The 24,510-nt window shown below is 45.1% G+C and overlaps 1 protein-coding gene across 4 annotated transcripts in view; it reads left to right on the forward strand.

The window, feature by feature from the left end:
- Nucleotides 1–24,510, forward strand: part of LOC110521032 (MAP/microtubule affinity-regulating kinase 3) — a 141,490-nt gene that overhangs the window by 105,596 nt on the left and 11,384 nt on the right. For 2 of the 4 annotated variants that reach the window (XM_090232299.1, XM_090232300.1), the window contains exons 11-16: nt 3,754–3,866; nt 4,405–4,558; nt 5,216–5,436; nt 9,107–9,213; nt 15,064–15,231; nt 15,833–16,078. In XM_090232299.1, coding sequence (XP_090088425.1) covers nt 3,754–3,866; nt 4,405–4,558; nt 5,216–5,436; nt 9,107–9,213; nt 15,064–15,231; nt 15,833–16,078 — 1,009 coding nt within the window. The remainder of the gene's footprint in view (nt 1–3,753; nt 3,867–4,404; nt 4,559–5,215; nt 5,437–9,106; nt 9,214–15,063; nt 15,232–15,832; nt 16,079–24,510) is intronic. The other 2 variants (XM_036975517.2, XM_036975519.2) reach the window with 1 other exon arrangement.

A 24,510-nucleotide genomic window follows, 5' to 3' on the forward strand; every position in this document is an offset into this window, starting at 1 on the left:
AATAATGTTTATTCAATGAAATTAATAAGTTCAATGCCCCCTAGTATTTTTGGTTCCCCCTTAACAAATAGGAAATGGCGATGTTCACACGCTCCCAGCCTATTGGTTATTTGCTTTTCTCCTCACATATTTGTTTCTTTATTGAATAGAGGCTGTGAGAGGGAGAGACGGGGAAGTTGAGAGGGTCAGAAGGGTGTGGGCCGGATTCAAACCCACGCCGACACGGTGTGCTCTGTAGGCAGCAGCCCTAACTGCTAGACCACCACAGGCTATTGGGTGTTTTTATTTAAGAAATGTATTTCACTTTTACTTAACTAGGTAGGTTGAGAACAAGTTCTCATTTACAACTGCGACCTGGCCAAGATAAAGCAAAAAAGTGTGACGCCAACAACACAAAGTTACACATGGGATAAACAACCATACAGACAATAAAACAATAGAAAATCTGTATACAGTGTGTGCAAATGAGGATCACAGAATCACCTGCCGCAAGATCGACATCTTTAATATATACACAGAGAAAAGAGTCGGACCGGGAATTGAACCCTGTGGCACCCCCATAGAAACTGCCAGAGGTCCAGGCAACAGGCCCTCTGATTTGACACGCTGAACTCTATCAGAGAAGTAGTTAGTGAACCAGGCGAGGCAGTCATTAGAAAAACCAAGGCTTTTGAGTCTGCCGATAAGAATAAGGTGATTGACAGAGTCGAAAGCCTTGGCCAGGTCGATGAAGATGGCTGCACAGTATTGCCTCTTATCGATGGCGGTTATGATATTGTTTAGGACCTTGAGCGTGGCTGAGGTGCACCCGTGACCAGCTCGGAAACCAGATTGCATAGCGGAGAAGGTACGGTGGGATTCGAAATGGTCGGTGATCTGTTGGTTCACTTGGCTTTCAAAGGTTTTAGAATGGCAGGGTAGGATAGATACAGGTCTGTAACAGCTTGGATCTAGAGTGTCTCCCCCTTTGAAGAGGGGGATGACCGCGGCAGCTTTCCAATCTTTAGGAATCTCAGATGATACGAAAGAAAGGTTGAGCAGACCAGTAATAGGGGTTGCGACAATGGCGGTGGATAATTTTAGGAAGAGAGGGTCCAGATTGCCTAGTCCAGCTGATTTGTAGGGATCCAGATTCTGCAGCTCTTTTAGGACATCAGCTGTCTGGATTTGGGTGAACGAGAAGCGCGCGTGGGGGGGGGGGTCTTGGGCCAGTTGCTGCGGGTGGGCGCAGGGCTGTTGGCCGGGGTTGGGGTAACCAGTTGGAAGCTTGGCCAGCCGTAGCGAAATGCTTCTTGAAATTATTATTGTAGAAATTATTATTGTAGATTTATTGTTGGTGACAGTGTTTCCTAGCCTCAGAGCAGTGGGCAGCTGAGGAGGTGCTCTTATTCTCCATGGACTTTACAGTGTCCCAGAACTTTTTTCAATTAGTGCTACAGGATGCAAACTTCTGTTTGAAAAAGCTAGCCTTGGCTTTTCTAACTGACTGTGTATATTGGTTCCTAACTTCCCTGAAAAGTTGCATATCGCGTGGACTAATCGAAAATAATGCAGTGCGCCACAGGATGTTTTTGTGCTGGTCAAGGGCAGTCAAGTCTAGGGTGAACCAAGGGCTATATCTGTTCTTAGGTCTACATTTTTTTAAAGTGGCATGCTTATTTAAGATGGTGAGGAAGGCACTTTTGAAGAATAACCAGGCATCCTCTACTGATGGGATGCGGTCAGTAGTATTTTTTCAGGATACCCGGGCCAGGTCTATTATAAAGACCTGCTTGCAGAAGTGTTTTAGGGGGCGTTTGACACTGATGAGGGGTGGTCGGACCCATAACGGATGCAGGCAATGAGGCAGTGATTTCTGAGATCCTGGTTGAAAACAGCAGAGGTGTATTTAGAGGGCAAGTTAGTCAGGATGATATCATGGGTTTCCCATGTTTACGGATTTGGGGTTGTACCTCGTAGGTTCCTTGCTAATTTGTTTGAGATTGAGGGCATCTAGCTTAGATTGTAGGACGGCCGGGGTGTTAAGCATATCCCAGTTTAGGTCACCTAACTGTACGAACTCTGACGATAGATGGGAGGCAATCAATTCACATATGGTGTCCAGGGCACAGCTGGGAGCTGAGGGGGGTCTATAACAAGTGGCAACAGTGAGAGATGGATTTTTAAAAGTAGTAGCTCGATCTGTTTGGGCAGAGACTTTGATAGTAGGACAGAGCTCTGCAAGCTATCTCTACAGTAGATTGCAACTCCTCCCCCTTTAGCAGTTCTATCTTGATGGACAATGTTGTAATTGGGGATGGAAATTTCTGAATTTTTGGTGGCCTTCCTAAGCCAGGATTCAGACACGGCTAGGACATCAGGGTTGGCGGAGTGTGCTAAAGCAGTGAATAAAACAAACTTAGGGAGGAGGCTTCTGATGTTAACATGCATGAACCCAAGGCTTTTCCGGTTGCTGAAGTCAACAAATGAGAGCGCCTGGGGACACACAGGGCCTGGGTTAACCTCTACATCACCAGAGGAACAGAGGAGGAGTAGAATGAGGGTACAGCTAAAGGCTATAAGAACTGGTCGTCTAGTGCGTTCGGAACAGAGTAAAAGGAGCAGACTTCTGGGCGTGGTAGGATAGATTCAGGGCATAATGCTCAGGCAAGGGCATGGTAGGGTGCGAGAACAGTGGAGGTAAACCTAGGCATTGAGTGACGATGAGAGAGGCTGCATTTCTGCAAGTGGCAGTTAAACCAGGTGCTGTTTCCGCATGTGTGGGGGGTGGGGCAAAGGAGCTAACCGAGGCATGTAGAGCAGGACTAGGGGCTCCGCAGTAAAACAAAACAATGAGAGCTACCCTAAACAACAGGCATAAAGCAATCACAGGTGTTGATTGGGAGGGCTAAGACAACAACGGGTAAACAGCTAAGACAACAAGAATGGGTAAATGGATGAATGAATGGGCAGAGAGGGTCAGTTAGTTACACACAGGGCCTGAGTTCAAGGCTGGGGCCGACAGATAAACAAAATGAAGTACCGTGTTAATGAACAGTCCAGTAGGCATCAGCTGTGTAGCCGTGGGATCATACGGTCCAATAAGCAGCAATGGACGAAACAGGGAGCCGCTCGGCAGTCATCACTACGCTAGGCGAGCGGGAGACACGGCGCTCAGAGAGTTAGCGGGTCGGGGCTAGTAGCTGGGTCCTCACCGACATCAACAACGCAGAGGCCGGTTGAGAGCACATCGGCCGATATACATCAGCAGACCAGTCGTGACGGATCGGCAGGGCTCCGTGTCGATAGAGGGTCCAGGCCAATTGGCAAGAGAGGTATTGTAGTTGGTGTACTTTGTTTGCTAGCTGGGGGAATGGGCCTATCTCGAGGCTAACTGGTGCTTGCTTATGGACAATGGCGTTAGCCACGATAGCCACTCGGTAGCCTCTAGCTAGCTGCGATGATCCAGTGTAATGGTCCAGAGCTTGCGGCAGGAATCCGGAGAAGTAGTGGGGGGAAAAAAAGCAGTCCGTTATGCTCAGGGCTGATATTGCGCTGTGCAGACTGGCAGATATTATCCGGGCTAAAGCGGCTGGTGTCTGTGTTAAAAGTAAAGACTGCTAGCAGTGGCTAACAATGACTAAATAGCTAGTAGCTAATTACCAGGCTGGCCTCTGAAGGCTAGCTTCTGATGGAGGTTCTAAGGTCTAAAAAGATCCGTACCACGTTTCGTGAGGCTAATGCCTGTCCTGTCCCACTCCTGATTCCCTGCAGACATCATGGTGGAGATGGGCTACACTCAAGAGGAGGTCACTGAGTCTTTAACCAGGATGAAGTACGATGAGATCACTGCCACCTACCTGCTACTGGGCAGGAAGTCCACAGAGGTAAGGACAGACTGGGCAAAAGTGGCCCAATCCCAAATTGTCCCCCAAGCCCTGCACTGGGCAGATGCTGAGAGGATTTGACCTGTGTAATCAATCTTGTAATAGCTTCACCTTGCCCTCAGATAGGCTCGGTGGAAGTTTCACGATATTGCTAATACCAATCAAATCCTCTCAATCTCCACAAGTGTGTAGGGTTAAGGGAACGATTTGGGATTGACCCAGTACCTGGCCATAAATGACCATGTTAGAAAGCACTGGTTCTATCATGTATTGGTTCCTTGCTTTTAGCACCATTTTATTTTTTTAAATCAAGGTTTAGGGGTATGTAAGTGGTTGAAAGTATACAGGTTTGAAACCAAATGACATGCATAATATCTGAAGTGACACAGTCTGTTTGGATGATACAGTCACAAATGTCCCTATTTGAAATGCTATGTGAAACATATTGAGTGACTTTTCCAAAGAGCACAGATCCAAAAAATACAGTAAAACTCAAATGCAGCATGATTTAATAGGAAACTTTTCTTCTCTCTCAAAGTTGGAGACTAGTGACTCCAGCTCTAGCAGTAACTTGTCTCTGGCCAAGGCACGGCCCGCCAGCGAGCACAACAACAACGGCCAGTCTTCTGCCCATCTCAAGACCCAGCGGTCCATCTCCAGCACCCAGAAACAGAGACGCTACAGCGACCAGGGTGAGGGAGAGGGAGTGGAGGGGGCATGGAGAGAGCAGAGGGGGCATGGAGAGAGCAGAGGGGGCATGGAGAGAGCAGAGGGGGCATGGAGAGAGCAGAGGGGGCATGGAGAGAGCAGAGGGGGCATGGAGAGAGCAGAGGGGGCATGGAGAGAGCAGAGGGGGCATGGAGAGAGCAGAGGGGGCATGGAGAGAGCAGAGGGGGCATGGAGAGAGCAGAGGGGGCATGGAGAGAGCAGAGGGGGCATGGAGAGAGGAGAGAGTGGCTGGGAGAGAGGAGAGAGTGGCTGGGAGAGGGGCTAGGAGGGAGAGAGGGGCAGGGAGGGAGGAGAGGGGCAGGGAGGGAGGAGAGGGGCAGGGAGGGAGGAGAGGGGGGAGAGAGGGGCTGGTAGGGAAAGAGGGGCGGGGCTGGGAGGGAGAGAGGGGCTGGGAGGGAGGAGATAGAGGAGAAAGGGGCTGGGATGGAGAGAGGGGCTGGGAGGGAGGAGAGGGTGGGAGAGAGGGACTGGGAGCAAGATGATGTAAGTGGGACAGGAGGAAAGGAGGTAAAGAGAATATGGGGAAATATAGGACGATGCATGTGAACCTCCAATGCAGCACAGTTCCCATTCTAACTCCACACTGATCCCTGTATCTCTCCCTCCCTCCATCCATCCAGCCGGTCCGTCCATCCCCTCGGTGGGCTACCCCAAGAGGAGCCAGACCACCTCGGCCAACAACGGCGACTACAAAGAGGACGGGGGTGCTCAGACCCAGAAGTCTGGTTTGTCGGGTGGACGCAGTGGCGGCGTTGCCCCTGCCAGTCCCCTACTAGGTAATGCCAACAACCCCAACAAGGCCGACATCCCCGACCACAAGAAAGGCTCCACCACACCAACCGTGAGTACAAAGAATATACACATGGAAGATACACTACACTCATTAAAAAAGCATGGACATTATTTGCTGCTATATCAGCCTCCACTCTTTTGGGAAGGCTTTCAACTAGATGTTGGAACATTGCTGTAGGGACTTCCATTCAGCCACAAGCATTAGTGATGTTTGCAGTTGGCTATTCAATTCATCCCAAAGGTGTGCAGGCCAGTCAAGTTCTTCCACACCAATCTCAAACCATTTCTGTATGGACCATTGCGTTGTGCATGGGGGCATTGTCATGCTGGAACAGGAAAGGGCCTTCCCCAAACTGTTGCCAAAAAGTTGAAAGCACTGAATCGTCTACAATGACATTGTATACTGTAGCGTTAAGATTTCCTTTCACTGGAACTAAGGGGCCCGAACCATGAAAAACAGCCCCAGACCGTTATTCCTCCTCCACCAAACTTTACAGTTGGCACTATGCATTCGGGCATCCGCCAAACCCAGATTCGTATGTTGGACTGCCAGATGGTGAAGCGCGATTCATCACTCCAGCCATGGGATTTTTATTTTTCCCTCTTTTTCTCCCCAATTACTATTTTGTCCCATCGCTGCAACTCCCCAACAGACTCAAGTCATGCGTCCTCCGAAACATGACCCGCCAAACCGCACTTCTTAACATCCGCCCGCGCTTAACCCGGAAGCCAGCTGCGCCAATGTGTCGGAGGAAACACCACTCAACTGACAACCAAAGTCCACCTGCAGGCGCCAGGCCCGCCACAAGGAGTCACTAGAGCGCAATGAGCCAAGGAAAGCCCCCCCCGCCAATTGTGCGCCGCCCTATGGGACTCCCGGTTGTGATCCAGCTTGGGATCGAACCCGGGTATGTAATAACGCCTCAAGCACTGTGATGCAGTGCCTTAGACCGCTGCGCCACTCGGCAGGCTGCGCATGGTGATCTTAGGCTTGTGTGAGATTTTCTCGGCCATAGAAATCCATTTCATATAGAGACAGTTTCGAACTCAGTAGTGAGTGTTGCAACTGAGGACAGATGATTTTTACGTGCTTCAGCACTCGACAGTCCCGTTCTGTGAGCTTGTGTGGCCTACCACTTCGCGGCTGAGAGGTTGTTGCTCCTAGACGTTTCCACTTCACAATAACAGCACTTACAGTTGAACTGGGCAGCTCTAGCAGATGAACTGACTTGTTGGAAAGATGGCATTCTATGACGGTACCACATTGAAAGTCACTGAGCTCTTCAGTAAGGCCATTCTACTTACAATGTTTGTCTATGGAGATTGCATGACGGTGTGCTCTATTTATACACTATCAGCGGGTGTGGCTGATATAGCCGAATCCACAAATTTAAGGGTTGTCTACGTACTTTTGTATACACAGTGCATTCGTAAAGTATTCAAACACCTTCACTTTTTCCACAATTTGTTACATTACAACCTTATTCTAAAATGGATTACATTTTTGTTTTTTCTCACTAATCTACACACAATTACCCCATAATGACAAAGCATTTTTGCAAATGTATAAAAAAATAGAACCCTTACTTACATACAGTGGCCAACAAAGGGTATATGACAAAGTATTGAGATAAACTTTTGTTATTGACCAAATACTCATTTTCCACCATAATTTGCAAATAAATTAAGTAAAAATCCTACAATGTGATTTTCTGGATTTTTTTCTCTCATTTTGTCTGTCATAGTTGAAGTGTACCTATGATGAAAATTACAGGCCTCTCTCATCTTTTTAAGTGGAAGAACTTGCACAATTGGTGGCTGACTAAATACTTTTTTGCCCCACTGTTAAGTATTCAGAGCCTTTGCTATGAGACTCAAAATGTATCTCAGGTGCATCCTGTTTCCATTGATCATCCTTGAAATGTTTCTACAACGTGATTGGAGTCCACCTGTGATAAATTCAATTGATTGGACATGATTTGGAAAGGCGCACACCTCTCTATATAAGGTCCCACAGTTGACAGTGCATGTCAGAGCAAAAACCAAGTCATGAGGTCGAAGGAATTGTCCGTAGAGCTCAGAGACAGGATTGTTTCAAGGCACAGATCTGGGGAAGGGTACCGAAACATTTCTACAGCATTGAAGGTCCCCAAGAACACAGTGGCCTCCATCATTCTTAAATGGAAGAAGTTTGGAACCACCAAGACTCTTCCTAGAGCTGGCTGCCCGGCCAAACTTAGCAATCGGGGGAGAAGGGCCTTGGTCAGGGAGATGACCACGAACCCGATGGTCATTCTGACAGAACTCCAGAGTTCCTTTGTGGAGATGCGGGAACCTTCCAGAAGGACAACCATCTCTGCAGCACTTTACCAATCAGGCCTTCATGGTAGAGTGGCCAGACGGAAGCCACTCCTCAGTAAAAGGCACGACAGCCCACTTGGAGTTCGCCAAAAGGATCCTAAAGGACTCTCAGACCAAGAGAAACAAGATTCTCTGGTCTGATGAAACCAATATTTAACTTTTTGGCCTGAATGCCTAGTGTCACATTTGAAAGAAACCTGGTACCATCTCTACGGTGAAGCATGGTGGTGGCATCATGCTGTGGGGATGTTTTTCAGCGGCAGGGACTGGGAGATTAGTCAGGATCAAAGGAAAGATGAACGGAGCAAAGTACAGCGAGATCCTTGATGAAAACCTGCTCCAGAGCGCTCAGGACCTCTGGGGCTAGGTTCACCTTCCAACAGGACAACGACCCTAAGCACACAGCCAAGACAACGCAGGAGTGGCTTCATGACAAGTCTCTAAATGTCCTTGAGTGGCCCAGCCAGAGCCCTGACATGAACCCGATCGAACATCTCTGGAGAGACCTGAAAATAGCTGTGCATCAATGCTTCCCATCCAACCCGACAGAGCTTGAGAGGATCTGCAGAGAAGAATGGGATAAACTCCCCAAATACAGGTGTGCTAAAGTTGTAGCTTTCTACCCGAGAAGACTCAAGGCTGTAATCGCTGCCAAAGGTGCTTCAACAAAGTACTGAGTAAAGGGTCTGATTACTTACGTAAATGTGATATTTACATTTTTATTTGCAAAAATTTCTAAACTTGTTTTTTTCTTCGTCATTATGGGGTATTGTGTGTAGATTGATGATCATTAAACATGTTTTATATCAATGTTGGAATCAGGCTGTAATGTAACAAAATGTGAGAAAAGTGAAGGGGTCTGAATATTTCCAAGTGCACTGTATAGTGTATATACACACAGGTTCACACACCAACCACAATTACGCAGACATTAACACACGGACATTCTCGCTCACAGGGTGATGTCAATGTTGGAAAAAGAGAGAGAGAATGTTTACAGCATTTGTGCTGTTCCTCATTAGTACAGTATCTTATCTTGTTTTCCTTTGATTGCCAATTTTCCACTCCATAATTCTTCTGCTATGAGCTAGTGTGTTGTGGTCTGCATGACTTTCTTTCTTCTGTTTGTTCTTTCATTATTTCTGTATCTCTTTCTCTGTCTGTCACCATCTGTCTCAGCTTCCTTCCTCCCCCTCTATCAATTCAATTGAAGAAACTTTATTGGCACGAAAAGTGAAAGAACTGACAAAAAGCACAAGAGTGTAAATGGATTGTGTTTAAAAAATATCTCTTTCTTTCACTCCCTCACCCTTATCCTCTTTCTCTCTTTTCATAACCCTCTCGCTCTCTCCCTCCAGGCTAACTCAATGTCAGGGGGCATGACGAGGAGGAACACGTATGTGTGTAGTGACAGGAATGCCTCGGACCGCCAATCCGCTGTCATCCAGAATGGAAAAGAGAACAGGTGAGAGGGGCCAAAGCTCTGTCCTGTTGTCCCTCCTGGCCCCCTAAATACAGGCACACAGACCCAGATACATGCATACACACACGTTTAAAAAAAACGTTCTAGTCATTTAGCAGACACTCTTATCCAGACTGACTTACAGGAGCAATTAAGCGCTTTGCTCAAAGACATATTGAGAGATTCTTCACCTAGTCGGCTCGGGGATTATAAAATGGCACTGGAGGGGATGGCTGCTGTTTTATTGGCTCTTAACCAACTGTGCTATTTGTTTGTTTTTTCGTGTTATTTGTAACTTATTTTGTACATACTATTTATGCCACTGTCTGTTATGCCCGAAAAGAGCTTCTGGGTACCAGAACAGCGATTACTCACCTCGAAATGGATGAAGAATTTTTCTTTAATGAGTCGGACGAGAGTGATTTTCCAAGACACCCGAACAGGCCCTCATCCCCATCATTCGCAGGAGAAAGAGACAGAGATTTTGCAGAAGGAGATCAGGGTGCCTTGTGAGGAACAGGCGACGAGTGGCTAATCTGCCTTTGCCATCGGTACTAATGGCCAACGTACAATCGCTCGATAATAAAATGGACGAACTAAAAGCACATATATCCTACCACCATGACATTAAAAACTGTAATATCTTACGTTTCACCGAGTTGTGGCTGAACGACGGCATGAATAACATACAGCTGGCGGGTTATACAATGTACCGGCAGGATAGAACCTCTGATAAGACAAGGGGTGGGAGTCTATGTATATTTGTAAACAGCTGGTGCATGATATCTAAGGAAGTCTCAATATTTTGCTCACCTGAGGTAGAGTATGTCATGATAAGCTGTAGACCACACAATCTACCTAGAGAGTTTTCATCTGTATTTTTCATAGCTGTCCATTTACCACCACAAACCGATGCTGGCACTTAGACCGCTCTCAATGTATTTTTATTTTTTATTTATTTTACCTTTATTTAACCAGGTAAGCTAGTTGAGAACAAATTCTCATTTGCAACTGCGACCTGGCCAAGATAAAGCATAGCAGTTCGACACGTACAACAACACAGAGTTACACATGGAATGAACAAAACACACAGTCAATAATACAGTAGAAAAAAAGAAAACAAAGTCTATATACAGTGAGTGCAAATAAGGTCAAATAAGGGAGGTAAGGCAATAAATAGGCCATGGTGGCGAAGTAATTACAATATGGCAATTAAACACTGGAATGGTAGATATGCAAAAGATGGATGTGCAAGTAGAGATACTGTGGTGCAAAAAAAGCTTTGGGGGTGACCAGTGAGAGATACCTGCTGGAGCGTGTGCTGCTATGGTGACCAGTGAGCTGAGATAACCTGTAGCCAGTGGGTTTGGCGACGAGTATGAAGCGAGGGCCAGCCAACGAGAGCGTACAGGTCGCAGTGGTGGGTAGTATATGGGGCTTTGGTGACAAAACGGATGGCACTGTGATAGACTACATCCAGTTTGCTGAGTAGAGGAAGCCAGTGACTGATGTGGTGTACTCCTCAATGCCATCAGAAGAGTCCCAGGCTATTTTATAGATTACATATTTTATAGATGACATCGCCGAAGTCAAGGATCGGTAGGATTGTCAGTTTAACGAGGGTATGTTTGGCAGCATGAGTGAAGGAAGCTTTGTTGCGAAATAGGAAGCCGATTCTAGATGTAATTTTTGATTGGAGATGCTTAATGTGAGTCTGGAAGGAGAGTTTACAGTCTAGCCAGACACCTAGGTACTTGTAGTTATCCACGTATTCTAAATCAGAACCGTCCAGAGTAGTGATGCTGGATGGGCGGGCAGGTGCGGGCAATGATCGGTTGAATAGCATGCATTTAGTTTTATTTGCGTTTATGAGCAGTTGGAGGCCACGGAAGGAAAGTTGTATGGCATTGAAGCTCGTCTGGAGGTTTGTTAACACAGTGTCCAAAGAAGGCCCAGAAGTATACAGAATGGTGTCGTCTGCATAGAGGTGGATTAGAGAATCACCAGCAGCAAGAGCGACATCATTGATGTATACAGAGAAGAGAGTCTGCCCGAGAATTGAACCCTGTGGCACCCCCATAGAGACTGCCAGAGGCCCGGACAACAAATAATCATAAATTCCGTCGTAAGCAAACAGGAAAACGCTCATCCAGAGCAGGGAAACTTTTTACCTCATTTCCAACAGCATGTCAATTGTGCAACCACAGGGAAAAAAACTCTAGATCACCTTTACTCAACACACAGAGACGCGTACAAAGCTCTCCCTTTGGCAAATCTGACCATAATTATATCCTCCTGATTCCTGCTTACAAGCACAAATTAAAGCAGGAAGCACCAGTGGTCACCAAAAAAGTGGTCAGATGAAGCAGATGCTAAGCTACAGGACTGTTTGGCTAGCACAGACTGGAATATGTTCTGGGACTCTTCCGATGGCATTGAGGAGTACACCACATCAGTCACTGGCTTCCTCAATAAGTGCATCGATGACATCATCCACACAGTGACTGTACATGTATGTACATGTATGTACAGTCTCAGTGACCCCAATCAAAAGCCATGGATTACAGGCAACATCCGCATTGAGCTAAAAGGTAGAGCTGCCGCTTTCAAGGAGCGGGACTCTAACCCTGAAGCTTATAAGAAATCCCGCTATTCCCTCCGACGAACCATCAAATAGGCAGAGCGTCAATACAGGACTAAGATCGAAACGTACTACACCGGCTCCGACGCTCGTCGGATGTAGCAGGGCTTACAAACTATTACAGACTACGTAGAGAAGCACAGCCGAGAGCTGCCCAGTAAGACGAGCAAAATTAGTTCTCGCTTTGAGGCAAGTAACACTGAAAAATCAGCTGTTCCGGACGATTGTGTGAACACGCTCTCCGCAGCCAATGTGAGTAAGACCTTTAAACAGGTCAACATTCACAAGGCTGCAGGGCCACACGGATTACCAGGACGTGTACTCTGAGCATGTGCTGACCAACTGGCAAGTGTCTTCACTGACATTTTCAATCTTTCCCTGTCTGATTCTGTAATACCAACATGTTTTAAGCAGACCACCGTAGTCCCTGTGCCCAAGAACACTAAAGTAACCTGCCTAAATGACTACCGACCCGTAGCACTCACGTCTGCAGCCATGAAGTACTTTGAAAGGCTGGTCATGGCTCACATCAACACCATTATCCCAGAAACCCTAGACCCACTCCAATTTGCATACCGCTCCAACAGATCCACAGATGATGCAATCTCAATTGCACTCCACACTGCCCTTTCCCACCTGGACAAAAGGAACACCAATGTGAGAATGCTATTCATACAGCTCACCACAGTGCCCACATAGCTCATCAATAAGCTAAGGACCCTGGGACAAAACACCTCCCTCTGCAACTGGATCCTGGACTTCCTGACTGGCTGCCCCGAGGTGGTAAGGGTAGGTAACAACACATCCGCCACGCTGATCCTCAACACAGGGGCCCCTCGGGTGCGTGCTCAGTCCCCTCCTATACTCCCTGCCATGCACAACTCCAACACCACCATTAAGTTTTCCGGTGACACAACAGTGGTAGTGGCGTGATCACCGACAACAACTAGACAGCCTGTAGGGAGGAGGTCAGAGACCTGGCCATGTGGTGACAGGACAACAACTGCCCCCTCAACGTGATCAAGACAAAGGAGATGATTGTGGACTACAGGAAAAGGAGGACCGAGCACGCCCCCATTCTCATTGACGGGGCTGTAGTGGAGCAGGGTTGAGAGCTTCAAGTTCCTTGGTGTCCACATCAGCAACAAACTAACATGGTCCAAGCACAGCAAGACAGTCGTGAAGAGGGCGCGATAAAACTTATTCCCCCTCAGGAGACTTAAAATATTTGACATGGGTCCTCAGATCCTCAAAAGGTTTTACAGATGCACCATCGAGAGCATCCTGACTGGTTGCATCACTGCCTGGTATAGCAACTGCTCGGCTTCCGACCGCAAGGCACTACAGATGATAGTGCGTATGGCCCAGTACATCACTGGGGCCAAGCTTCCTGCTATCCAGGAGAGTAGAGGAGTGCCCTAAAAATTGTCACAAAATTGACTCCAGCCACCCTAGTCATAGACTGTTCTCTCTGCTAACGCATGGCAAGCGGTACCGGAGCGCCTAGTCTAGGTCCAATAGGCTTCTAAACAGCTTTTACCCCCAAGCCATAAGACGCCTGAACATCTAATCAAATGGCCACCCAGACTATTTGCATTGCCCCTCCCCCACTTTTACGCTGCTGCCACTCACTGTTTATTATCTATGTTTATTATCTATGCATAGTCACTTTAATAACCTATTACCTCAATTACCTGGACTAACCTGTGCCCCCGCACATTGACTCTGTACCGGTACCTCCTGTTGCCTTGCTATTGTTATTTTACTGCTGCTCTTTAATTATGTTACTTTTACTGGCCCAACGCTCTTAGCTGCTAGGCTACTCACACGCACGCTCTCTTACGCATTCACTCTCTCTCACACACTCCCACGAATCCACGCAGTCTCTCACACACACACCCACAAACGCATGCACGCTCGCACTCTCTCACACACACACTCTCACAAACGCACTCTCAAACACACATTTGTTGTCTTTGTCTCATGAACAAAGACACTCATTTTCACACACATCTCTTTCCACACTAGTGGCAGAAACATTATGCCCGCGGCAGCTCCGTACACCACCCTATTCCAAATTCATGCTGGCCTTGAATACGGTGTCCTAGTTAAACGCTGTGTCTGAAGGGGGGTTGTTGTTTCAATAGAGGTGCCGGAAGGCCCTATTCATCATTATCACACGCACGAACATCGTGTTTTCTCTGTAACACTAGGGGGGGGGGGGGGGACAGCCATGCCAAAATCCCATTGGTTAGGAACAACAGAAGGATACATTGGGGCCTGTAAATGTCAAGCTCAAGAAAAACCAAAAGTGTATATTACCCAAGACTGCTACTTTGAAAGGACTGTCTTATCCTGTATTTTTAAGTAGTCCATATGTGGCGTTGGATAAAACACTTTTGGCCTGCTTGATGAAGTGTTCTGATTTACAACTCTACGAGCCTGGTCAAGTTTAAAATGAACTATTCCAAGAGAATCTTGAGGACAAAAGTGCTTGGAAGGTATGTTTGAACTTCTCCTCATGGTTCCAAGAGGGTTTAACACTTAGACGTAAGCTTGTCCTCTATTGGTTTCTGACCGTCATTTGACCTGCCGTCGGTTAGCAGGGGTCACAGCCTTTCATCTCTCTTGTTCATTAGGCACCAAATGGAAGAAATTGAGTAAAACAGGGATGAACTTACCTGGGTTTGTCTACTAAGAAACGCACATTTTGTTTTCCGAGATTCCTTGTGTTACCATAGCAATTAATGTTGAGTGCTCAGATTTATCAACAAGATGACTTTTTGAATGAGTCATTCATGTCGCGAATTAGGTATTCACGACATTCACAAATAAAATGAGTGCAATGCAACATGGCTATACACTGATCCAATTCCCCTCAATTATAAATAAAACCGATATGTATCGGACTGAGGGCGACACACTCCATCCATTCCAATCCATTCGACAATCCACACCCTTTTACCAGTGCAACCCAATAGACACGCAGTCACCACTGCAGAATAAGCTCCCTTAAACTTCTGCTTGTCTAACTAGCTATACTACACTGCTGTTACAGTACATTCATTCAGTAGAGCCTTTTCTGTCCTTTACCTCTGACTTATGACGTGTGACTCTTTTTATGCCCTCAATGCTTTATTTAAATCCACGTTTTCTGCTCTGGCCCTGTGGCCTTTTTCGCCCCACTTCACCTCCTGTCCTCTTGGGGGCAGCATGAGTGAAATGTCGGCGGCCTGCACCACTAGCCTCTCTGCCTACTCCAAGGCCCTCACCTCCTCCTCGGCCTCAGTCCACCTGCGCCACCAGAAGGCCCTGTCGGCTTCGGGCCACACATGCCGCCAAACGCTGCCACCTACCGACGGCGTTGACTTCAGGCCTAAGTAAGAGGCTTCCCACCCCAACTCCCAGGGGTTTGACTAAGGGGTCCCATTTGATCTGTCTGCTTTTCTCGCTAACCTCGTCCCCCCCCCCCCCCCCCCCCCCCGTCCACACACTTTCTAACTCTCGCTAACGCCGTCTGACCTCCCACCGAATTAGTTTCTGACCAATCGTACCCTTTCCCTCCCGAACACTCATCCCACACTTTTGCTCACTTCTCATTCCGTTAGCTTCACCCCCAAAACACCACCTCCAATGGCTGAGGACCTCTTTTAAAAGGTCCATTTGTGTGTTTAATACGAAGAAGGATTGCCTCCTGCTCTGGTCTCTTTCCTCTAACATACCCAAGTGTATTTGGTCCGAAGTAGTGCCAGCCAAATCTCACCTGATAAACAAACCATCCCTAATGTAGCAAAGATAAGCAACCTCTTTTTCATTGGCTCGAATGTCCTGAAGGTTCTGTTTTAGTTTCCCTTTAACTCTTTAGTCAACTAAACAATAAAACCAAGTGTTCACATGATGTGGTTGATAAAGTCATAACTAACCAAACATCTGCTGTGATGGTACCCCCTGTTATCAACACGAGCCCGGTTTCCTCCCCAGCACAACAGCGACTTCCAGTCAACGGAACCCCGGCAGCGCCACGCCCCCCGACCGGGTTCACTTCCCCCGTGGCACGGCCAGCCGCAGCACCTTCCACGGCGGCCAGCTGCGGGAGCGCCGCACTGCCACCTACAACGGCCCGCCTGCTTCGCCCACGCTCTCGCATGACGCCACACCCCTCTCGCAGTCCCGCAGCCGCGGCTCCTCCAACCTCTTCACCAAGCTCACCTCCAAGCTCACACGCAGGTAAGCCAAAGCTGCCAATGGTATCCCCGAAACAATGCAAACGTCCCACTGTACGCAGTGTTCGGCACCGGGGGTTTGAGGAATGTATCCATACCCTATTTCATACTCAAGTCTGTCTAATTTAGGTGGATGTAATATCATCCTTCAAATCTTCATCGTGATGATTAGACTCGATAAAATGTGATAAATTGTGATATGGATTTTGTCCATATCGCCCAGTCATATAAAGTGAGCTCCAAAAGTAACTAGGTTTCCATCCATCCTTTTTATGCCAGTAAAGTGCGTCGGATAAGAAATGTCATGACAGGCCTGATGGAAATGAACGAAAAAAAAATCTGTAAACGTTCCAAATGGCAACAAATTACGATAGACAAATTGGGATTTTTTTTGTGTCAGTAAAATTGATTATGCTAAAACATTTCTATAATAACCATCATATTGACGAAAACCTGGAGTCACGATGACATGTTGTGTGTGTGGTCCTCCCACATTGGGAATGTCTGCATTTTATTGGACTACAGATGAAGTAAGTCATTCACCCGCGGGATGATTTTTAAATGTTTTATTTAGAGGATGGTCGGCAGCCCCGGAATATAATTACAAATCATTTGTAGACTGCAAATTGACCGAGAAGCCCAAACAGATCATATTTGACTAAAACATGATCATTTCAAAGCTTGCTAATACGATCACTTGTCTCTCTATTATGGGTGGGAATACTTGGAACAGCTTTCCAAAATTAAAATCACTTGGGGCAGATTTCCTGTTTTTTTTTATTCATTTAATTTCACATTTTTTCTTTGAAAACTTGACGGGCCAAATTCGCCATGCTGTATTTTTTATTAGGTCCATGGGAATTTAACTGCAAACAGTATTGGTATGTGCACTACTTCATCACGCACAGTGATGGAAACACATCTCTGGTGGGAAAAGACTTTTGGTCCCCTAAAATGGGACGGGACTTTGTATAAAAGTGCTATAATTTCTAAAGGTTCACCCGATATGGATGAAAATACCCTCAAATGAAAGCTGACAGTCTGCACTTGAACCCCAGTCACAAAGTGCTGGAGTACAAAGCCAAAACAACAGAAAATACGTCACTGTCCAATATTTTTGGAGCTCACTGTAGTTTGACTCACTGAGTGAAATGAAAGTTGTTTTTCTCTTACCTCAGAAAAAAACCTTTACAGTGCCTTAGTCTTAGTGCAGCTACATCATTCCCTCAAAGGTCTGCCATGTGTACACTTGGATTTAGTGTAACTGAGTAGTAGACCTGCCCTGCTTTTAACACTAAATGTCAGTATGTATATCTCTCACTTCTCTTTGTAGTCCATGTTGGCTTCCCCCCTGACAAAATCTATCAATGCGGCTTTTCATTTGTTTGTGTACCAGAATTAGAATGAATAGTGGCAGCGTTTCAATTTTTGTGGGTAATATTCATTATTCTGTCCAGACATATATGGTCATAGACTGAAATTCCTTTGAAAAGTAAGACGAATAGTCTCCCCTCAGAATAAATCTGATTCTACATTTTAACCCAAATTATATTTTGATGTCACGATTGCTCTGTCATGTACAGAATGTCTTCATTACTTTTTGGGGCCTTTTTGCATTCGATGACTAAAGAACAAAGACCCTCAAGTTCAATCAGAAAAGTAACATAACATGAAAATATTATTTAATATATTAATTACACTTTTTTCACAACTTTATCCTTTCATAGCTGCTATTCAGGTATTTCCTGGACCAGATTTGAACACCTAAGCTCTAGAATTATACTCTATACTAGGGAATCTGCAATGATTCATTATCCAAGCTGTCTGAAATATGCCAGTAACAGATGCTAGCAGCCAGGCTAGCAGCCAGGCTCAGACAGAGATGTCTCACAGAAATGTTGACACCTAAAATCTACTGATTTTATTATGCTGCTCCAAAAAAACAAACGTCAAACATGATTTTTTTTTCTTTTTTTTTTTTAAACTAAGGATTTGTTTGTACAAAATTTGACTGGTTGTTACATTTTTTTTTTATACAAATATTTAATTCAGGTTTATCAAAAGGTAGGAGGACCCCGCCAATTGGCCCAGTGTGCAATTAATCAGAAACACTTGACTAATCGGTCAACTGTGTAATTCATTTTTTAACCCTGTGTGGACAAAGAGCTTGAATAAAATGCCTGAAACTGACTGACCTCTTGGCTCCTCAAGCCCTAATCGGTGTGCAATTTAGCATGTCTATGCTTTCTTATCGGTCTTTGGGTTCAGACTATACTAATCAACCATGCATGGTCCTCTACAGAGCAGGTCTGTGCACAATCACTAATGTAAATGCTGACAAATTTCTTCTATGAAACACAGTATGTTTTTATTTAGTCGTGTGCTCGTTTAATATGTGTATATGATTGCAGAACTTCTGCTGCATACAATGCATTTATGACTGTACATCAAATGCATACAAGTTGGTAAAAGGTTGGTGGGAGCCATTTGCTAGTTTGGCAGCATCTAGCGTGATGTTATTCAGGCAAGAACCCTTCCTTTTGGTAACAAGGCTTTTATTAATTGTATGAAGTTGGTACCACACTCCGTGGATCAGTGACGTCAGGGGTGGCCCAAAAGTCTCTTCTATGCCCTATGGAAATACATTTTTATTAATTGTATGAAGTTGGTACCGCATTCTGTGGATCAGTGACGTCAGGGGTGGCCCAAGAGTCTGTTCTATACCCTATGGAAATACATTTTTACAAAAAAAACATATTTTTTTGTTTGCAATTGAGGTATAGTACATTTGAGGTATATACACTTCCTGTCAAAAGTTTAGGAACACCTACTCATTCAAGGGTTTTTCATTATTTTTACTATTTTCTACATTGTAGAAAAGTAATGAAGACAGCAAGCTATGAAATAACACATATGGAATCATCATTTGAGATTCTTCAAAGTAGCTACCCTTTTCCTTGATGACAACTTTGCACACTTTTGGCATTCTCTCAACCAGCTTAATGTAGTAGTCACCTGGAATGCATTTCAATTAACAGGTGTGCCTTCTTAAAAGTTAATCTGTGGAATTAATTTTCTTCCTAATGCATTTGAGCCAATCAGTTGTGTTGTGACAAGGTGGGGGTCACTACATGATTCCCTGTGTGCTATTTCCTTGTGTGTTATGTCTTCCCTTTTGGTCTGCAATGGTAAAAATAAAGAAAAACCCTTGAATGAGTAGGTGTTCTAAAACTTTTGACCGGTATATACACACATATACACACGTGTGTGTATATACATATATGTACAGTGCCTTGCGAAAGTATTCGGCCCCCTTGAACTTTGCGACCTTTTGCCACATTTCAGGCTTCAAACATAAAGATATAAAACTGTATTTTTTTTGTGAAGAATCAACAACAAGTGGGACACAATCATGAAGTGGAACGACATTTATTGGATATTTCAAACTTTTTTAACAAATCAAAAACTGAAAAATTGGGCGTGCAAAATCATTTGCCCCTTTACTTTCAGCGCAGCCAACTCTCTCCAGAAGTTCAGTGAGGATCTCTGAATGATCCAATGTTGACCTAAATGACTAATGATGATAAATACAATCCACCTGTGTGTAATCAAGTCTCCGTATAAATGCACCTGCACTGTGATAGTCTCAGAGGTCCGTTAAAAGCGCAGAGAGCATCATGAAGAACAAGGAACACACCAGGCAGGTCCGAGATACTGTTGTGAAGAAGTTTAAAGCCGGATTTGGATACAAAAAGATTTCCCAAGCTTTAAACATCCCAAGGAGCAAGCGATAATATTGAAATGGAAGGAGTATCAGACCACTGCAAATCTACCAAGACTTGGCCGTCCCTCTAAACTTTCAGCTCATACAAGGAGAAGACTGATCAGAGATGCAGCCAAGAGGCCCATGATCACTCTGGATGAACTGCAGAGATCTACAGCTGAGGTGGGAGACTCTGTCCATAGGACAACAATCAGTCGTATATTGCACAAATCTGGCCTTTATGGAAGAGTGGCAAGAAGAAGCCATTTCTTAAAGATATCCATAAAAAGTGTAGTTTAAAGTTTGCCACAAGCCACCTGGGAGACACACCAAACATGTGGAAGAAGGTGCTCTGGTCAGATGAAACCAAAATTGAACTTTTTGGCAACAATGCAAAACGTTATGTTTGGCGTAAAAGCAACACAGCTGAACACCCCATCCCCACTGTCAAACATGGTGGTGGCAGCATCATGGTTTGGGCCTGCTTTTCTTCAGCAGGGATAGGGAAGATGGTTAAAATTGATGGGAAGATGGATGGAGCCAAATACAGGACCATTCTGGAAGAATGGAGTCTGATGGAGTCTGCAAAAGACCTGAGACTGGGATGGAGATTTGTCTTCCAACAAGACAATGATCCAAAACATAAAGCAAAATCTACAATGGAATGGTTCAAAAATAAACATATCCAGGTGTTAGAATGGCCAAGTCAAAGTCCAGACCTGAATCCAATCGAGAATCTGTGGAAAGAACTGAAAACTGCTGTTCACAAATGCTCTCCATCCAACCTCACTGAGCTCGAGCTGTTTTGCAAGGAGGAATGGGAAAAAATGTCAGTCTCTCGATGTGCAAAACTGATAGAGACATACCCCAAGCGACTTACAGCTGTAATCGCAGCAAAAGGTGGCGCTACAACGTATTAACTTAAGGGGGCTGAATAATTTTGCACGCCCAATTTTTCAGTTTTTGATTTGTTAAAAAAGTTTGAAATATCCAATAAATGTCGTTCCACTTCATGATTGTGTCCCACTTGTTGTTGATTCTTCACAAAAAAATACAGTTTTATATCTTTATGTTTGAAGCCTGAAATGTGGCAAAAGGTCGCAAAGTTCAAGGGGGCCGAATACTTTCGCAAGGCACTGTATGTATGTGTGTATGTATGTATGTGTGTGTATTATATATATATATATTTGTGTGTGTGTGTGTATGTATTATTTATATATATATATATATATATATATATACACAGACATACATACAGTGGGGCAAAAAAAGTATTTAGTCAGCCACCAATTTTGCAAGTTCTCCCACATAAAAGATGAGAGAGGCCTGTAATTTTCATCATAGGTACACCTCAACTATGACAGACAAAATGAGAAGAAAAAAAAACAGAAAATCACATTGAAGGATTTTTTATGAATTCATTTGCAAATTATGGTGGAAAATAAGTATTTGGTCAATAACAAAAGTTTATCTCAATAATTTGTTATATACCCTTTGACCTCTGTCATTGTCAACAAACATTTTCTGTAAGTCTTCACAAGGCTTTCACACACTGTTGCTGGTATTTTGGCCCATTCCTCCATGCAGATCTCCTCTAGAGCAGTGATGTTTTGGGGCTGTTGCTGGGCAACATGGACTTTCAACTCCCTCCAAAGATTTTCTATGGGGTTGAGATCTGGAGACTGGCTAGGCCACTCCAGGACCTTGAAATGCTTCTTACGAAGCCACTCCTTCATTGCCCGGGCGGTGTGTTTGGGATCGTTGTCATGCTGAAAGACCCAGCCACGTTTCATCTTCAATGCCCTTGCTGATGAAAGGAGGTTTTCACTCAAAATCTCAGGATAGATGGCCCCATTCATTCTTTCTTTTAAACGGATCAGTCGTCCTCAAATCAAATCTAATGTATTTATATAGCCCTTCGTACATCAGCTGATATCTCAAAGTGCTGTACAGAAACCCAGCCTAAAACCCCAAACAGCAAGCAATGCAGGTGTAGAAGCACGGTGGCTTGGAAAAACTCCCTAGAAAGGCCAAAACCTAGGAAGAAACCCAGAGAGGAACCAGGCTATGTGGGGTGGCCAGTCCTCTTCTGGCTGTGCTGGGTGGAGATTATAACAGAACATGACCAAGTTGTTCAAATGTTCATAAATGACCAGCATGGCCCAATAATAATAATAAGGCAGAACAGTTGAAACTGGAGCAGCAGCACGGCCAGGTGGACTGGGGACAGCAAGGAGTCATCATGTCAGGTAGTCCTGAGGCATGGTCCTAGGGCTCAGGTCCTCCGAGAGAGAGAAAGAAAGAGAGAATTAGAGAGAGCACACTTAAATTCACACAGGACACTGAATAGGACAGGAGAAGTACTCCAGATATAACAAACTGACCCTAGCCCCCCGACACATAAACTACTGCAGCATAAATACTGGAGGCTGAGACAGGAGGGGTCAGGAGACACTGTGGCCCCATCCGAGGACACCCCCGGACAGGGCCAAACAGGAAGGATATAACCCCACCCACTTTGCCAAAGCACAGCCCCCACACCACTAGAGGGATATCTTCAACCACCATCTTACCATCCTGAGACAAGGCCGAGTATAGCCCACAAAGATCTCCGCCACGGCACAACTCAACTCACTCAAGTGACGCACCCCCCCCAGGGACGGTATGAAAGAGCCCCAGTAAGCCAGTGACTCAGCCCCTGTAATAGGGTTAGAGGCAGAGAATCCCAGTGGAAAGAGGGGAACCGGCCAGGCAGAGACAGCAAGGGCGGTTCGTTGCTCCAGTGCCTTTCCGTTCACCTTCCCACTCCTGGGCCAGACTACACTCAATCATATGACCCACTGAAGAGATGAGTCTTCAGTAAAGACTTAAAGGTTGAGACCGAGTTTGCGTCTCTTACATGGGTAGGCAGACCATTCCATAAAAATGGAGCTCTATAGGAGAAAGCCCTGCCTCCAGTTGTTTGTTTAGAAATTCTAGGGACAATTAGGAGGCCTGCGTCTTGTGACCGTAGCGTACGTGTAGGTATGTACGGCAGGACCAAATCAGAGAGATAGGTAGGAGCAAGCCCATGTAATGCTTTGTAGGTTAGCAGTAAAACCTTGAAATCAGCCCTTGCCTTGACAGGAAGCCAGTGTAGGGAGGCTAGCACTGGAGTAATATTATCACATTTTTAGTTCTAGTCAGGATTCTAGCAGCCGTATTTATCACTAACTGAAGTTTATTTAGTGCTTTATCCCGGTAGCCGGAAAGTAGAGCATTGCAGTAGTCTAACCTAGAAGTGACAAAAGCATGGATGAATTTTTCTGCATCATTTTTGGACAGAAAGTTTCTGATTTTTGCAATGTTACGTAGATGGAAAAAAGCTGTCCTTGAAATGGCCTTGATATGTTCTTCAAAAGAGAGATCAGGGTCCAGAGTAACGCCGAGGTCCTTCACAGTTTTATTTGAGACGACTGTACAACCATTAAGATTAATTGTCAGATTCAACAGAAGATCTCTTTGTTTCTTGTTCAAGCATCTCTGTTTTGTCCGAGTTTAAAAGTAGAAAGTTTGCAGCCATCCACTTCCTTATGTCTGAAACACATGCTTCTAGCGAGGGCGATTTTGGGGCTTCACCATGTTTCATTGAAATGTACAGCTGTGTGTCATCCGCATAGCAGTGAAAGTTAACATTATGTTTTCGAATGACATCCCCAAGAGGTAAAATATATAGTGAAAACAACAGTGGTCCTAAAACGGAACCTTGAGGCACACCGAAATTTACAGTTGATTTGTCAGAGGACAAACCATTCACAGAGACAAACTGATATCTTTCCGACAGATAAGATCTAAACCAGGCCAGAACTTGTCTGTGTAGACAAATTTGGGTGTCCGATCTCTCCAAAAGAATGTGGTGATTGATGGTATCAAAAGCAGCACTAAGGTCTAGGAGCACGAGGACAGATGCAGAGCCTCGGTCTGATGCCATTAAAAGGTAATTTACCACCTTCACAAGTGCAGTCTCGGTGCTATGATGGGGTCTAAAACCAGACTGAAGCATTTCGTATACATTGTTTGTCTTCAGGAAGGCAGTGAGTTGCTGCGCAACAGCCTTTTCTAAAAATGTTGAGAGGAATGGAAGATTCGATATAGGCCGATAGTTTTTTATATTTTCTGGGTCAAGGTTTGGCTTTTTCAAGAGAGGCTTTATTACTGCCACTTTTGTGTTCAACATAGGAGGGCCAAGCACAGGACGCAGCTCTTTCAGTAGTTTAGTTGGAATAGGGTCCAGTATGCAGCTTGAAGGTTTAGAGGCCATGATTATTTTCATCATTGTGTCAAGAGATATAGTACTAAAACACTTGAGCGTCTCTCTTGATCCTAGGTCCTGGCAGAGTTGTGCAGACTCAGGACAACTGAGCTTTGAAGGAATACTCAGATTTAAAGAGGAGTCCGTAATTTGCTTTCTAATAATTATGATATTTTCCTCAAAGAAGTTAATGAATTTAGCACTGCTGAAGTGAAAGCCATCCTCTCTTGGGGAATGCTGCTTTTTAGTTAGCTTTGCGATAGTATCAAAAAGGAATTTCGGATTGTTCTTATTTTCCTCAATTAAGTTAGAAAAATAGGATGATCGAGCAGCAGTAAGGGCTCTTCGGTACTGCACGGTACTGTCTTTCCAAGCTAGTCGG

Source organism: Oncorhynchus mykiss, chromosome 4, assembly GCF_057628025.1.
Source record: "Oncorhynchus mykiss isolate SJ-2025 chromosome 4, ASM5762802v1, whole genome shotgun sequence".
Taxonomy (NCBI): domain Eukaryota; kingdom Metazoa; phylum Chordata; class Actinopteri; order Salmoniformes; family Salmonidae; genus Oncorhynchus; species Oncorhynchus mykiss.